General features: G+C 42.1%; 1 protein-coding gene across 4 annotated transcripts in view; it reads left to right on the forward strand.

Annotated features, from left to right (window-relative positions):
- LOC118389833 (protein Jade-1-like) overlaps positions 1–16,456 on the forward strand; it is a 285,673-nt gene that overhangs the window by 233,818 nt on the left and 35,399 nt on the right. For all 4 annotated transcript variants that reach the window (XM_052529609.1, XM_052529610.1, XM_052529611.1 and 1 more), the window contains one exon: positions 14,500–14,631. In XM_052529609.1, coding sequence (XP_052385569.1) covers positions 14,500–14,631 — 132 coding nt within the window. The remainder of the gene's footprint in view (positions 1–14,499; positions 14,632–16,456) is intronic.

Genomic DNA, 16,456 nt, shown 5'->3' on the forward strand with positions numbered 1-16,456 from the left:
CAGTTTGGTCTGTCAGGTTATGGAATGTTTTCAGTTTGGTCTGTCAGGTTATGGAATGTTTCTCAGTTTGTTCTGTCAGGTTATGGGATGTTTCTCAGTTTGTTCTGTCAGGTTATGGGATGTTTCTCAGTTTGTTCTGTCAGGTTATGGAATGTTTCTCAGTTTGGTCTGTCAGGTATTGGGGATGTTTTCAGTTTGGTATGTCAGGTTATGGAATGTTTCTCAGTTTGTTCTGTCAGGTTATGGGATGTTTCTCAGTTTGGTATGTCAGGTTATGGGATGTTTCTCAGTTTGTTCTGTCAGGTTATGGGGATGTTTCTCAGTTTGTTCTGTCAGGTTATGGGATGTTTCTCAGTTTGTTCTGTCAGGTTATGGGATGTTTTCAGTTTGTTCTGTCAGGTTATGGAATGTTTTTCAGTTTGGTCTGTCAGGTTTGGGATGTTTCTCAGTTTGGTATGTCAGGTTATGGAATGTTTCTCAGTTTGTTCTGTCAGGTTATGGGGATGTTTCTCAGTTTGGTCTGTCAGGTTATTGGGGATGTTTCTCAGTTTGTCTGTCAGGTTATGGGGATGTTTCTCAGTTTGTTCTGTCAGGTTATGGGGATGTTTCTCAGTTTGGTCTGTCAGGTTATGGGGATGTTTCTCAGTTTGGTGGGATGTTTCTCAGTCTGTTATGGGATGTTTCTCAGTTTGTGTCAGGTTATGGGTCAGGTTATGGGAATGTTTCTCAGTTTGGTCTGTCAGGTTTGGGGATGTTTCTCAGTTTGGTCTGTCAGGTATTGTGGATGTTTCTCAGTTTGGTCTGTCAGGTATTGGGGATGTTTCTCAGTTTGTTTCAGGTTATGGGATGTTTCTCAGTTTGTTATCAGGTTATGGGATGTTTTCAGTTTGTTCTGTCAGGTTTGGGATGTTTCTCAGTTTGTTCTGTCAGGTTATGGGATGTTTCTCAGTTTGGTATGTCAGGTTATGGAATGTTTCTCAGTTTGTTCTGTCAGGTTATGGGATGTTTCTCAGTTTGTTCTGTCAGGTTATGGGATGTTTCTCAGTTTGTTCTGTCAGGTTATGGGGATGTTTCTCAGTTTGTTCTGTCAGGTTATGGGATGTTTCTCAGTTTGGTATGTCAGGTTATGGAATGTTTCTCAGTTTGGTCTGTCAGGTTATGGAATGTTTCTCAGTTTGGTCTGTCAGGTTATGGAATGTTTCTCAGTTTGTTCTGTCAGGTTATGGGATGTTTCTCAGTTTGTTCTGTCAGGTTATGGGGATGTTTCTCAGTTTGTTCTGTCAGGTTATGGAATGTTTCTCAGTTTGGTCTGTCAGGTATTGGGGATGTTTCTCAGTTTGGTATGTCAGGTTATGGGATGTTTCTCAGTTTGTTCTGTCAGGTTATGGGATGTTTCTCAGTTTGGTATGTCAGGTTATGGGGATGTTTCTCAGTTTGTTCTGTCAGGTTATGGGGATGTTTCTCAGTTTGTTCTGTCAGGTTATGGGATGTTTCTCAGTTTGTTCTGTCAGGTTATGGGGATGTTTCTCAGTTTGTTCTGTCAGGTTATGGAATGTTTCTCAGTTTGGTCTGTCAGGTATTGGGGATGTTTCTCAGTTTGGTATGTCAGGTTATGGAATGTTTCTCCGTTTGTTCTGTCAGGTTATGGGGATGTTTCTCAGTTTGTTCTGTCAGGTTATGGGATGTTTCTCAGTTTGTTCTGTCAGGTTATGGGGATGTTTCTCAGTTTGTTCTGTCAGGTTATGGAATGTTTCTCAGTTTGGTCTGTCAGGTATTGGGATGTTTCTCAGTTTGGTATGTCAGGTTATGGAATGTTTCTCAGTTTGTTCTGTCAGGTTATGGGATGTTTCTCAGTTTGGTATGTCAGGTTATGGAATGTTTCTCAGTTTGTTCTGTCAGGTTATGGGATGTTTCTCAGTTTCTTCTGTCAGGTTATGGGGATGTTTCTCAGTTTGGTATGTCAGGTTATGGGATGTTTCTCAGTTTGGTATGTCAGGTTATGGGATGTTTCTCAGTTTGGTATGTCAGGTTATGGGATGTTTCTCAGTTTGGTATGTCAGGTTATGGGATGTTTCTCAGTTTGGTATGTCAGGTTATGGGATGTTTCTCAGTTTGGTATGTCAGGTTATGGAATGTTTCTCAGTTTGTTCTGTCAGGTTATGGGGATGTTTCTCAGTTTGTTCTGTCAGGTTATGGGATGTTTCTCAGTTTGGTATGTCAGGTTATGGAATGTTTCTCAGTTTGTTCTGTCAGGTTATGGGGATGTTTCTCAGTTTGTTCTGTCAGGTTATGGGATGTTTCTCAGTTTGGTATGTCAGGTTATGGGATGTTTCTCAGTTTGTTCTGTCAGGTTATGGGATGTTTCTCAGTTTGTTCTGTCAGGTTATGGGATGTTTCTCAGTTTGTATGTCAGGTTATGGAATGTTTCAGTTTGTTCTGTCAGGTTATGGGATGTTTCTCAGTTTGTTCTGTCAGGTTATGGAATGTTTCTCAGTTTGTTCTGTCAGGTTATGGAATGTTTCTCAGTTTGTTCTGTCAGGTTATGGGATGTTTCTCAGTTTGGTATGTCAGGTTATGGAATGTTTCTCAGTTTGGTCTGTCAGGTTATGGAATGTTTCTCAGTTTGGTCTGTCAGGTTATGGAATGTTTCTCAGTTTGTTCTGTCAGGTTATGGGATGTTTCTCAGTTTGTTCTGTCAGGTTATGGGGATGTTTCTCAGTTTGTTCTGTCAGGTTATGGAATGTTTCTCAGTTTGGTCTGTCAGGTATTGGGGATGTTTCTCAGTTTGGTATGTCAGGTTATGGAATGTTTCTCAGTTTGTTCTGTCAGGTTATGGGATGTTTCTCAGTTTGGTATGTCAGGTTATGGGGATGTTTCTCAGTTTGTTCTGTCAGGTTATGGGGATGTTTCTCAGTTTGTTCTGTCAGGTTATGGGATGTTTCTCAGTTTGTTCTGTCAGGTTATGGGGATGTTTCTCAGTTTGTTCTGTCAGGTTATGGAATGTTTTTCAGTTTGGTCTGTCAGGTATTGGGGATGTTTCTCAGTTTGGTATGTCAGGTTATGGAATGTTTCTCAGTTTTTCTGTCAGGTTATGGGATGTTTCTCAGTTTGGTATGTCAGGTTATGGAATGTTTCTCAGTTTGTTCTGTCAGGTTATGGGATGTTTCTCAGTTTGTTCTGTCAGGTTATGGGATGTTTCTCAGTTTGTATGTCAGGTTATGGGATGTCAGGTTATGTCAGGGGGATGTTTCTCAGTTTGGGATGTCAGGTATGTGGGATGATGTTTCTCAGTTTGGTATGTCAGGTTATGGGATGTTTCTCAGTTTGGTATGTCAGGTTATGGGATGTTTCTCAGTTTGGTCTGTCAGGTTATGGGGATGTTTCTCAGTTTGTTCTGTCAGGTTATGGGATGTTTCTCAGTTTGGTATGTCAGGTTATGGAATGTTTCTCAGTTTGTTCTGTCAGGTTATGGGGATGTTTCTCAGTTTGGTCTGTCAGGTATTGGGGATGTTTCTCAGTTTGGTCTGTCAGGTTATGGGGATGTTTCTCAGTTTGTTCTGTCAGGTTATGGGGATGTTTCTCAGTTTGGTCTGTCAGGTATTGGGGATGTTTCTCAGTTTGGTCTGTCAGGTATTGGGGATGTTTCTCAGTTTGGTATGTCAGGTTATGGGATGTTTCTCAGTTTGTTCTGTCAGGTTATGGGAATGTTTCTTAGTTTGGTCTGTCAGGTATTGGGGATGTTTCTCAGTTTGGTCTGTCAGGTATTGTGGATGTTTCTCAGTTTGGTCTGTCAGGTATTGGGGATGTTTCTCAGTTTGTTCTGTCAGGTTATGGGGATGTTTCTCAGTTTGTTCTGTCAGGTTATGGGATGTTTCTCAGTTTGGTATGTCAGGTTATGGAATGTTTCTCAGTTTGTTCTGTCAGGTTATGGGGATGTTTCTCAGTTTGTTCTGTCAGGTTATGGGATGTTTCTCAGTTTGGTATGTCAGGTTATGGGATGTTTCTCAGTTTGTTCTGTCAGGTTATGGGATGTTTCTCAGTTTGTTCTGTCAGGTTATGGGATGTTTCTCAGTTTGGTATGTCAGGTTATGGAATGTTTCTCAGTTTGTTCTGTCAGGTTATGGGATGTTTCTCAGTTTGTTCTGTCAGGTTATGGAATGTTTCTCAGTTTGTTCTGTCAGGTTATGGAATGTTTCTCAGTTTGTTCTGTCAGGTTATGGGATGTTTCTCAGTTTGGTATGTCAGGTTATGGAATGTTTCTCAGTTTGGTCTGTCAGGTTATGGAATGTTTCTCAGTTTGGTCTGTCAGGTTATGGAATGTTTCTCAGTTTGTTCTGTCAGGTTATGGGATGTTTCTCAGTTTGTTCTGTCAGGTTATGGGGATGTTTCTCAGTTTGTTCTGTCAGGTTATGGAATGTTTCTCAGTTTGGTCTGTCAGGTATTGGGGATGTTTCTCAGTTTGGTATGTCAGGTTATGGAATGTTTCTCAGTTTGTTCTGTCAGGTTATGGGATGTTTCTCAGTTTGGTATGTCAGGTTATGGGGATGTTTCTCAGTTTGTTCTGTCAGGTTATGGGGATGTTTCTCAGTTTGTTCTGTCAGGTTATGGGATGTTTCTCAGTTTGGTCTGTCAGGTATTGGGGATGTTTCTCAGTTTGGTATGTCAGGTTATGGAATGTTTCTCCGTTTGTTCTGTCAGGTTATGGGGATGTTTCTCAGTTTGGTATGTCAGGTTATGGGATGTTTCTCAGTCTGGTATGTCAGGTTATGGGATGTTTCTCAGTTTGGTATGTCAGGTTATGGGATGTTTCTCAGTTTGGTATGTCAGGTTATGGGATGTTTCTCAGTTTGGTATGTCAGGTTATGGGATGTTTCTCAGTTTGGTATGTCAGGTTATGGAATGTTTCTCAGTTTGTTCTGTCAGGTTATGGGGATGTTTCTCAGTTTGTTCTGTCAGGTTATGGGATGTTTCTCAGTTTGGTATGTCAGGTTATGGAATGTTTCTCAGTTTGTTCTGTCAGGTTATGGGGATGTTTCTCAGTTTGTTCTGTCAGGTTATGGAATGTTTCTCAGTTTGTCCTGTCAGGTTATGGGGATGTTTCTCAGTTTGGTCTGTCAGGTATTGGGGATGTTTCTCAGTTTCGTCTGTCAGGTTATGGGGATGTTTCTCAGTTTGTTCTGTCAGGTTATGGGGATGTTTCTCAGTTTGGTCTGTCAGGTATTGGGGATGTTTCTCAGTTTGGTCTGTCAGGTATTGGGGATGTTTCTCAGTTTGGTATGTCAGGTTATGGGATGTTTCTCAGTTTGTTCTGTCAGGTTATGGGAATGTTTCTTAGTTTGGTCTGTCAGGTATTGGGGATGTTTCTCAGTTTGGTCTGTCAGGTTATGGGGATGTTTCTCAGTTTGTTCTGTCAGGTATTGGGGATGTTTCTCAGTTTGGTATGTCAGGTTATGGGATGTTTCTCAGTTTGGTATGTCAGGTTATGGGGATGTTTCTCAGTTTGTTCTGTCAGGTTATGGAATGTTTCTCAGTTTGTTCTGTCAGGTTATGGGGATGTTTCTCAGTTTGGTCTGTCAGGTTATGGGATGTTTCTCAGTTTGGTCTGTCAGGTATTGGGGATGTTTCTCAGTTTGGTCTGTCAGGTTATGGGGATGTTTCTCAGTTTGGTCTGTTAGGTATTGGGGATGTTTCTCAGTTTGGTCTGTCAGGTTATGGGATGTTTCTCAGTTTGGTCTGTCAGGTTATGGGGATGTTTCTCATTTTGGTCTGTCAGGTTATGGGATGTTTCTCAGTTTGGTATGTCAGGTTATGGGAATGTTTCTCAGTTTGGTATGTCAGGTTATGGAATGTTTCTCAGTTTGTTCTGTCATGTTATGGGATGTTTCTCAGTTTGGTATGTCAGGTTATGGGATGTTTCTCAGTTTGGTATGTCAGGTTATGGGAATGTTTCTCAGTTTGTTCTGTCAGGTTATGGGATGTTTCTCAGTTTGGTCTGTCAGGTTATGGGGATGTTTCTCATTTTGGTCTGTCAGGTTATGGGATGTTTCTCAGTTTGGTATGTCAGGTTATGGGATGTTTCTCATTTTGGTATGTCAGGTTATGGGATGTTTCTCAGTTTGGTCTGTCAGGTTATGGGAATGTTTCTCAGTTTGTTCTGTCAGGTTATGGAATGTTTCTCAGTTTGTTCTGTCAGGTTATGGGATGTTTCTCAGTTTGGTATGTCAGGTTATGGGATGTTTCTCAGTTTGGTATGTCAGGTTATGGGATGTTTCTCAGTTTGGTATGTCAGGTTATGGGAATGTTTCTCAGTCTGTTCTGTCAGGTTATGGAATGTTTCTCATTTTGGTCTGTCAGGTTATGGGATGTTTCTATCATCAAAACCATTAGTCCTGCTAGTGGGGTAATAGAAGCCATTCTGGGTTCAGGTGGCTCGGGAGACTAATTAACCATGAGGCCTGGGGGGTTATTGGCCAATATACCACGACTAAGACCTGTTCTTATGCACAACGCGAAGCGGCGTGCCTGGATACAGCCCGTAGCCATGGTATATTGGCCATATAACACAAACCCCCAGGTGCCTTACTGCTATTATAAACTGGTTACCAACATAAGCAGTACAGTAAACAAGTATTTTTGCATCATACCAGTGGTATATAGTCTGATTATACATAGCATCCAGGACCCAAACTACCCAGTTTATAATGACTTCTGAATGTTTTCCACATATGAGGATGTGAATGACCACCCAATTTAGTTTACAATAATGAAATCAAACATTGACTGCAATGTATCCTACTCAGTATTTGACTATGTATACTTTATGTAACTCTATTTAACTGCTGGGCAAAGCATCTGGGTTCCAAATGGCACCCTATTTCTGAAATACTTTTGACTGCAGCCCTGCACTATATAAGGAATAGGGTGCAGACAGTATGTCCCCAAGGGTTCAGCCAGTCAGTAAAACAATTGTAGTTGATCTACTCTCTAACATGAGAGAACATATCAAATCAAAATGTACTGGTCACGTACACAGTTTAGCAGATGTATTTTATTTAACCCTTATTTAACTAGGCAAGTCAGCTTAGAACAAATTATTGTTTACAATAATGGCCTACCAAAAGGCCTCCTGCAGGGACAGGGGCTAGGATTAATTTATATATATATATATATATATATATATATATATATATATATACAGAAAATCACAAAGTTAGTACACCCCTCACATTTTTGTAAATATTTGAGTATATCTTTTCATGTGACAACACTGAAGAAAGGACACTTTGCTCCAATGTAAAGTAGGGAGTGTACAGCTTGTATAACAGTGTAAATTTGCTGTCCCCTCAAAATAACTCAGCCATTAATGTCTAAACCGCTGGCAACAAAAGTGAGTACACCCCTAAGTGAAAATGTCAAAATTGGGCCCAATTAGCCATTTTCCCTCCCCGGTGTCATGTGACTCGTTAGTGTTACAAGGTCTCAGGTGTGAATGGGGAGCAGGTGTGTTACATTTGGTGTTATCGCTCTCACACTCCCTCATACTGACTGGTCACTGGAAGTTCAACATGGCACCTCATGGCAAAGAACTCTGAGGATCTGAAAAAAATAATTGTTGCTCTACATAAAGATGGCTTGGGCTAGAAGAATATTGCCAAGACCCTGAAACTGAGCTGCAGCACAGTGGCCAAGACCATAAAGTGGTTTAACTGGACAGGTTCTACTCAGAACAGGCCTCGCCATGGTCGACCAAAGAAGTTGAGTGCACGTGCTCAGCGTCATATCCAGAGGTTGTCTTTTGGGAAATAGACGTATGAGTGCCGCCAGCATTGCTGCAGAGGTTGTTGGGGTGGGGGGTCAGCCTGTCAGTGCTCAGACCATACGCTGTACACTGCATCAAATTGGTCTGCATGGCTGTCGTCCCAGAAGGAAGCCTCTTCTAAAGATGATGCACAAGAAAGCCTGCAAACAGTTTGCTGAGACAAGCAGACTAAGGACATGGATTACTGGAACCATGTCCTGTGGTCTGATGAGACCAAGATAAACTTATTTGGTTCAGATGGTGTCAAGCGTGTGTGGGGGCAACCAGGTGAGGAGTACAAAGACAAGTGTGTCTTGCCTACAGTCAAGCGGGAGTGTCATGGTCTGGGGCTGCATGAGTGCTCCCGGCAGTGGGGATCTACAGTTCATTGAGAGAACCATGAATGCCAACATGTACTGTGACATACTGAAGCAGAGCATGATCCCCTCCCTTCGGAGACTGGGCCGCAGGGCAGTATTCCAACATGATAACGACCCCAAACACACCTCCAAGACGACCACTGCCTTGCTAAAGAAGCTGAGGGTAAAGGTGATGGACTGGCCAAGCATGTCTCTAGACTTAAACCCTGTTGAGCATCTGTGAGGCATCCTCAAACGGAAGATGGAGGAGTGCAAGGTCTCTAACATCCACCAGCTCTGTGATGTCGTCGTGGAGGAGTGGGAGAGGACTCCAGTGGCAACCTGTGAAGCTCTGGTGAACTCCATGCCCAAGAGGGTTAAGGCAGTGCTGGGAAATGATGGTGGCCACACAAAATATTGGCATTTTGGGCCCAGTTTGGACATTTTCACTTAGGGGTGTACTCACTTTTGTTGCCAGCGGTTTAGACATTAATGGCTATGTGTTGAGTTATTTTGAGGGGACAGAAAATGTTATACGAGCTGTACACTCACTACTTTACACTGTAGCAAAGTGTCATTTCTTCAGTGTTGCCACATGAAAAGATATACTCGAATATTTGCAAAAATGTGAGGGGTGTACTCACTTTTTTGATATACTGTATGTATATATATATGTAGATATAGATCTATATATATATTGATACAAAAGACACATCACAACAATAGAGACTTAAGACAACAACATAGCAAGGCAGCAACACATGAAAACACAGCATGGCAGCAACACAACATGACAACAAGATGGTAGCAACATAACATAGTAGCAGAACAAAACATGGTACAAGCATTATTGGGTACAGACAACAGCACCAATGGCAAGAACGTAGTGACAACAATACATCATGCAATGCAGCCACAACTGTCAGTAAGAGGATCCATGATTGAGTCTTTGAATGAAGAGATTGAGATAAAACTGTCCTGTTTGAGTGTTTTTCGCCAGCTGTAGCGAACTGAAAAAAGGAGCGAACCAGGACCGTGTGCGCTTTGGGAATCTTTAACAGAATGTGACTGTCAGAACGGGTGTTTTATGTGGAGGATGAGGGCTGCAGTAGGTATCTCAGATAGGGGGGAGTGAGGCCTAAGAGGGTTTTATAAATAAGCATCAACCAGTGAGTCTTGTGACGGGTATACAGTGATGACCAGTTTACAGAGGAGTATAGAGGGCAGTGATGTGTCCTATAAGGAGCATCGGTGGCATATCTGGCTCGCAGTCGGATTTCCAATTAATTCCAAAGGTGTTCAATGTGGTTGAGGTCAGGACTCTGCAGGACAGTCAAGTTCTTTCACACCGATCTCGACAAACCATTTCTGTGTGGACCTCGCTTTGTGCACAGGGGCATTGTCATGCTGAAACAGGAAAGGCCTTCCCCAAGCTGTTTCCATAAAGTTGAAAGCACAGAATTGTCTAGAAAGTCACTATATGCTGCAGCATTAAGATTTCCCTTCACTGGAACTAAGGGAAACCTCCTCCACCAAACTTTACAGTTGGTACCATGCATTCAGGAAGGTAGCATTCTCCTGGCATCTGCCAATCCCAGATTCGTCCATCAGACTGCCAGATGGTGATTCATCTCTCTATGCGTTTGCACTGCTCCAAAGTCGAATGATGGCGAGCTTTACACCACTCCAGCTGACGCTTGGCATTTCGCATGGTAATCTTAGGCTTGTGTGCGGCTGTTCGGCTATGGAAACCCATTTCATGAAGCTCCTGGCGAACAGTTTTTGTGCTGAACTCGGTAGTGAGTGTTGCAACCGAGGACAGACTATTTCTACGCACTTTAGCACTCTGTGGTCCCGTTCTGTGAGCTTGTGTGATCTACCACTTCGCGGCATTTATGGTTGACCGGGGCAGCTCGAGCAGGGCAGAAATTTGGCCAACTGACTTGTTGGAAAGGCCATTCTACTGCCAATGTTTGTCCAATTGGTAGTTACAGTCTTGTCACGTCGCTGTAAGTCCCGTATGGACTCGGGAGAGGCGAAGGTCGAGAGCCATGCGTCCTCCGAAACACAACCCAGCGAAGCCGCACTACTTCTTGACACAATGCACGCTTAACCCGGAAGCCAGACGCACCAATTTGTCCGAGGAAACACAGTACACCTGGCGACCGTGTCTGCATGCATTCGCCTGACCCGCCACAGGAGTCGCTAGAGCGCGATGTGACAAGACATCCATGCCGGGCAAACCTTCCCCTATCCAAGACAATGTCGTCTCATGGGTCTCCCGGTTGCAGCCGGCTGTGACACAGCCCAGTATCGAACCAGTATCTGTAGTAACGCAGCTAGCACTGCGATGCAGTGCCTCAGACCGCTGCGCCACTCGGGAGGCCCTGTGTGCTTGATTTGCTACACCTGTCAGCAACGGGTGTGGCTGAAATAGCCAAATCCACTAATTTGTATATATAGTGTATGTATATGTCAAGAATCGAGTATATAAATAAATATACGGTGTGTATAACAGTGTAACTACAATGCAATGTACAGTTGTAGAAATATTAGCATGAGCTATGTCGAAAATACAGTATTTAAATACACAGTATACAGTGATTTTCGGAAAGTATTCAAAAAGTATTACCTCTTGACATTTTTACACATATTGTTACGTTACAGCCTTATTCTAAAATTAATTACATCGTTTTTTTCCCTCATCTACATACAATACCCCATAATGACAAATAAAAAACTGTTTTTTAGAAAATTTTGCAAATGTATAAATAAAAAAAACTGATAACACATTTACATAAATATTCAGACCCTTTACTCAGTACTTTGTTGAAGCACCTTTGGCAGTGATTACAGCCTTGGGTCTTCTTGGGTATGACGCTATAAGCTTGGCACACCTGTATTTGGGGAGTTTCCCCCATTCTTCTCTGCATATCCTCTCAAGCTCTGTCAGGTTGGATGGGGAGCGTCGCTGCACAGCTATTTTCAAGTCTGTCCAGAGATGTTCAATCGGGTTCAAGTCCGGCCTTGGCTGGGCAACTCAAGGACATTCAGAGACTTGTCCCGAAGCCACAACTGCGTGGTGTTGGTTGTGTGCTTAGGGTCATTGTCCTGTTGGATGGCGAACCTCCTTTTCATCAAGGATCTCGATCTCCCTCGATCCTGACTAGTCTCCCAGTCCCTGCCACTAAAGAAAATCCCCACAGCATGATGCTACCACCACCATGTTTCACCGTAGGGATTTTGGCAGGTTTCCTCCAGATGTGACGCTTGGCATTCATGCCAAACACCGCAGTCTTGGTTTTATCAGACCAGAGAATCTTGTTTTGTTATTGTCTGAGATCCAGGTTTCCAAGCGAGCTGTCATGTGCCTTTTACTGAGGATGTCTTCTGTCTGGCCTCTACTATAAAGGCCTGCTTGCTGGAGTGCTGCAGAGATGGTTGTCTGGAAGGTTCTCCCATCTCCACAGATCGGCTTTTTGGTCACCTCCCTGACCAAGGCTCTTCTCCCACGATTGCTCAGTTTGGCCGGACAGCCAGCTCTAGGAAGAGTCTTGGTGGTTCCAAACTTCTTCCATTTAAGAACGATTGAGGCCACTGTGTTCTTGGGGACCTTCAATCCTCCAGACATTTTTTGGTACCCTTCCCCAGATCTGTCCCTCGACACAATCCTGTCTCTGAGCTCTAATGCCTAAATTCTTATGTAAATAAGATATTTCTGTTTTTTATATTTAATAAATGTGCAAAATATTCTCAACCTGTTTCACTTTGTCATTTTGGGGTATTGTGTGTAGATTGATGAGGATGGGAAAAGAAATCTGCAATTTTAGAATAAGGCTGTAACGTAACAAAATTTGCAAAAATTCAAGGGGTCTGAATACTTTCTGAATGCACTGTAGGACGAGCCATGACTTGAATGCAGTATATACACTGAGTAGTGATGCAGCGATATGACAATTTTGGTCGATACCGATATCCAATATTTTCCTTATACCAATAACAGATATTTACAATTTTAGAGGCCTTTTAAGTATTCCAGTACAGTTAAATAGTTAACACACACACATTGACACAGCAGTCTAAGGCACTGCATCTCAGTGCAAGAGGCGTCACTACAGTCCCTGGTTCGAATCCAGGCTGTATCACATCTGGCTGTGATTGGGAGTCCCATAGGGCGGTGCACAATTGGCCCAGCGTCGTCCGGGTTTGGCCAGGGTCGGCCGTCATTGTAAATAAGAATTTGTTCTTAACTGACTTGCCCAGTTAAATATAGGTTACACACACACACCACACTGACAAAAAAAGTTATTTTGTTGGCATTTACGTATGTCCCCATTACCAGTAAATATAATCAAAAACCTATTTCTTTCACTTGCTGTGCTGTTTTGTTGTTCATTTGTTCCGTCGTTTCATCCTCAACCAGGATTTCTATGGAACTCCTTTTGTGTCTTTGGATGTCAAAAAAGATACGTCAAATAACACTAATTGTCTTGTCAAATAAGCTTGTTGACTAATATGACTACACGTCACATAACAATTTAACACGTTCACACATTTTTTACATAGTTATTACACATTGATTACATTATCACTCGTATTTCATATGTCAACGATTCATCAATACATATACTATGATGCTGGTAAAGTTGTCTCGTGCACCTACAGTGCTGGTCATAAAAAAAGCTAGCTAGCTCATGGATGGAAACAATATTCTTCCCCAAAAACATAGCAAAACAACATTGTCTGGTTCAGTAGCTATCGTTAGCTAGCTAACTATATAGCTAGGTGTCATCATCTAAAATAACCCTAATTTATCAGACAGCTCTTATTTGATGAATGGTGGTCAACCCATCTATGTGAAGCTAGCCACAATAAGGATTCGCCACAAGAGTGGACTTTCCGGTTAGTCTTCAAAATATAAGTATGTCATTGACAGTGATGCAAATCAATACAGATAGTAGAAACGATCCTGCTAAACGAGTTTGGAATGTTATTTAAAATCAACAAATGACAATAATTTGTTCATTTGACAAAAATGTGTTGAAATCACACAGGATGTATTATACTTTAGATTTGCATTGGGGCCATACTTATTTCACTGTACAGCCTTACCTATGGATTGTGGATCAATGACATGGGATATCAGTCTACTCAGTGATACCCAGAGAACATTAGCATTGTAGCTCTTATTGCAGGACTCTGAAACAACTTTGAATTGAGACACATTTATTGTCAACCTATGTGTTTTGAACACTATTCCCGAGGAAAAACAATACTGCGTGGATGTTTTGGAGTCTGATAACTCTGTCGAGGACGTTGGGAAAAAAAGATCTTGGGTATTGAGTAGACTGACTCCCCATTACATTGATCCCTGATCTTTAGGTAAAGCTATACAGTGCAATATGAATGCCAATACACAGAATAGGCTGACTTGGGAGGTGATTTCACACAGTCACAGTCCCGCGTTAAGAGCTACAATGCTAGTATTTGCATTAATTCTTCACATTTGTGTTCTGTGGGTGTCACCGAGTAGACTGAGTAGTCTTAACTGACTTGCCTAGTTAAATAAAGGTAAAATAAAAAATATATATTAAATACACGCAAAGACCCAAACAGCATTCCATAGTATGTTGTGAAGCTAATAGCAGTGACGCTATTACTGTGTAACTCCGGTAGGGCAACATCTGAACAATAGCGCACTTGTTAACGTTAGTGTATACCAGTGCCTGACCAGTTGCGAAAGCCAACATCACCCACGGCATAGAACAGTTGATTGTCAAGGGCAATAAATTCCATTATCTTCAATTGCAACTCCACTTTGTCCCTGTACTGTTGTTTTTCTTCTTTGATTGCCTTACGGAGGACATAGCTGGTCTGTTTGTATGCGCCCATGTTCCCAGTCACTTTGCCGTGGTTAAATGCGGTAGTTCATCCTTTCAGTTTTGCGTGAATGCTGCCATCTATCCACGGTTTTTGGTTTGGATAAGTTGTATTCGTCACAGTGGTAACAACATCCTCTATACACTTCCTGATGAACCCAGTCGCTGAGTAAGTGTATACGTTGATACTATTCCCAGAGGCAACCCGGAACATTTCCCAGTCCACGTGCTCAAAACAGTCTTGAAGCATGAATTCCGATTGGTCAGACCAATGTTGAACAGTCCTTACCACTGGTGCTTCTTGGTTAAGTTTCTGCCTATAGGCGGGAAGAAACAGGATGAAGGCGTGTTCTGGTTTAAGGAAAGGTGGGCGGTTGTAGGCCTTGTAGCTGTCCCAGAAGGGACAGTAACAATAGTCAAGTGTGTTCTCTTCGTGTGTAATGTTGCTCTATTTCCTCTGCAGAGAAAACCATGAAGGGGCAGAAGGGAAAGCAGAACGGGGTGAAGGAGAGGGGGAAGGAGCGGCGGAAAAGCAGTCCAGAGAAGAAGAATGAGAGGTGGAAGTGTGAGAATGGATCCCTCCTGAAACAGCTAGGTAAGTCTGACACACCACAACGGGAGGGGGGCGGGGGGGGGTCTGTGTTTGTATGTAGTGTGAGTTTCCAGGTGAGTTATTGACTTATGTAATACCCGCACACTCGCCCCCCCTCCCCTTTGGGGAGTAGAGGAGAGTCCAGTCTCACACCAACTACATCCTCCTCCCGATTCACCACCCTTCATTGGAAGTGTGCACTTGCACACTCCATATCATGGATTAACAATGGTGGAAACTCCCCCCTGACAATGCTTCCACCAATCCATGATCAAAACCCATTGGATTAGAAAGCCAGAGGTCCCTCCCCTCTGACCTTCTCATCCAATGGGTTTTCAGTAGTGTTGCACTGTATAACGAAACTTCTGTACCTTTTCGATACTAGAACATGAAAAACGGTTCGGTACTAGAATTTTTTACTTTTGGTACTTCTGTCTGTGTTTCATGTCATGTACCGATTGAGAGGATCGAGTCCTAGTAGTAATTTGTCTGAATCTCATCTAGCTAGCCAGGCTGCCCCGCATGCAGCTGACACAGTGCAAGCCACTTTTGTGAAGAAAGTGCGAGGAGAGAGAGAACGCTAACAGCATGGCGAAAACATCATACCTCCATATCTGCATCTTGACAAAACTGTCTCCATAAGCGAACTATGGTAATACTTTCCTTATAGAGCATAGAGGGACAGCCCACTGACAGCCCCTTATAGAGGGACAGCCCACTGACAGTCTCTTATAGAGGGACAGCCCACTGACAGCCCCTTATAGAGGGACAGCCCACTGAAACAACTAAGCAAAAGGTGTTACAAAGCAGATCAGTGCAGTTCCAAAACCACATTTGTAAAAAAAAAAAAAAATGTGTATTTTACACATGACATCAAATTGTATTTGTTACATGCGCCAAATAGACTTAATGGTGAAATGTTTGCTTATGAGCCCTTCCCAACAATGCAGAGCTAAAAGGTCATAATACAAATAATCCACAACAATTCCACAGACAATTCTTTCGACCTCATGGCTTGATATTTGCTCTTACATGCACTGTCAACTGGGGGAACTTATATAGACAGGTGTTTTTTTCCAAACCATTTGAATTTACCACAGGTGAACTCCAATCAAGTTTAGAAACATCTCAAGGATGATCAATGGAAACAAGATGCACCTGAGCTCAATTTCGATACTCAAAGCAAAGGGTCTGAATACTTATGTAAATAAGATATTTCTATTTTTTCTATTTTATAAATTTGCTAAAATTTCTAAAAACCTATTTTCACTTTGTCATTATGGGTTATTGTGTGTAGATTGATGAGGAACATTTTTTATTTAATCAATTTTAGAATAATGCTCTAAAGTCAAAACAAATGTGGAAAAACTCAGGTGGTCTGAATACTTTTTCCCGAATGCACTGGATTCTGGATTTGGGGACTGTGAAAAGACCCCTGGTGGCATGTCTGGTAGGGTAAGTGTGTGTCAGAGCTGTGTGTAAGTTGATATGCAAACGATTTAGAATTTTCAGAACATTGCATCACTTATTTTTATGAAGAAACAGTCAGTCTCTCCTCAACTCTTAGCCAAGAGAGACGGACATGCATAGTGTTTATATTAGCCCTCTGATTACAGTGAAGAGCAAAATGTGCCGCTCTGATCTGGGTGTTTTATTTTTGAAAGAATTTGAGTATAGAATAGAATACATTCTAGTTATTATTTTAGTTGTTCAACCAGTTATCAACATATTGTTCAATGTTTTAAAAAATAAAGCCCAGTAGTTGTTCTGTGACTTTAGCTAATACACTTTTTTATGGTATCGAGTATCGTTTTTGATATCAAGTATA

Source organism: Oncorhynchus keta, chromosome 11, assembly GCF_023373465.1.
Source record: "Oncorhynchus keta strain PuntledgeMale-10-30-2019 chromosome 11, Oket_V2, whole genome shotgun sequence".
NCBI classification, from domain to species: Eukaryota; Metazoa; Chordata; class Actinopteri; order Salmoniformes; family Salmonidae; genus Oncorhynchus; species Oncorhynchus keta.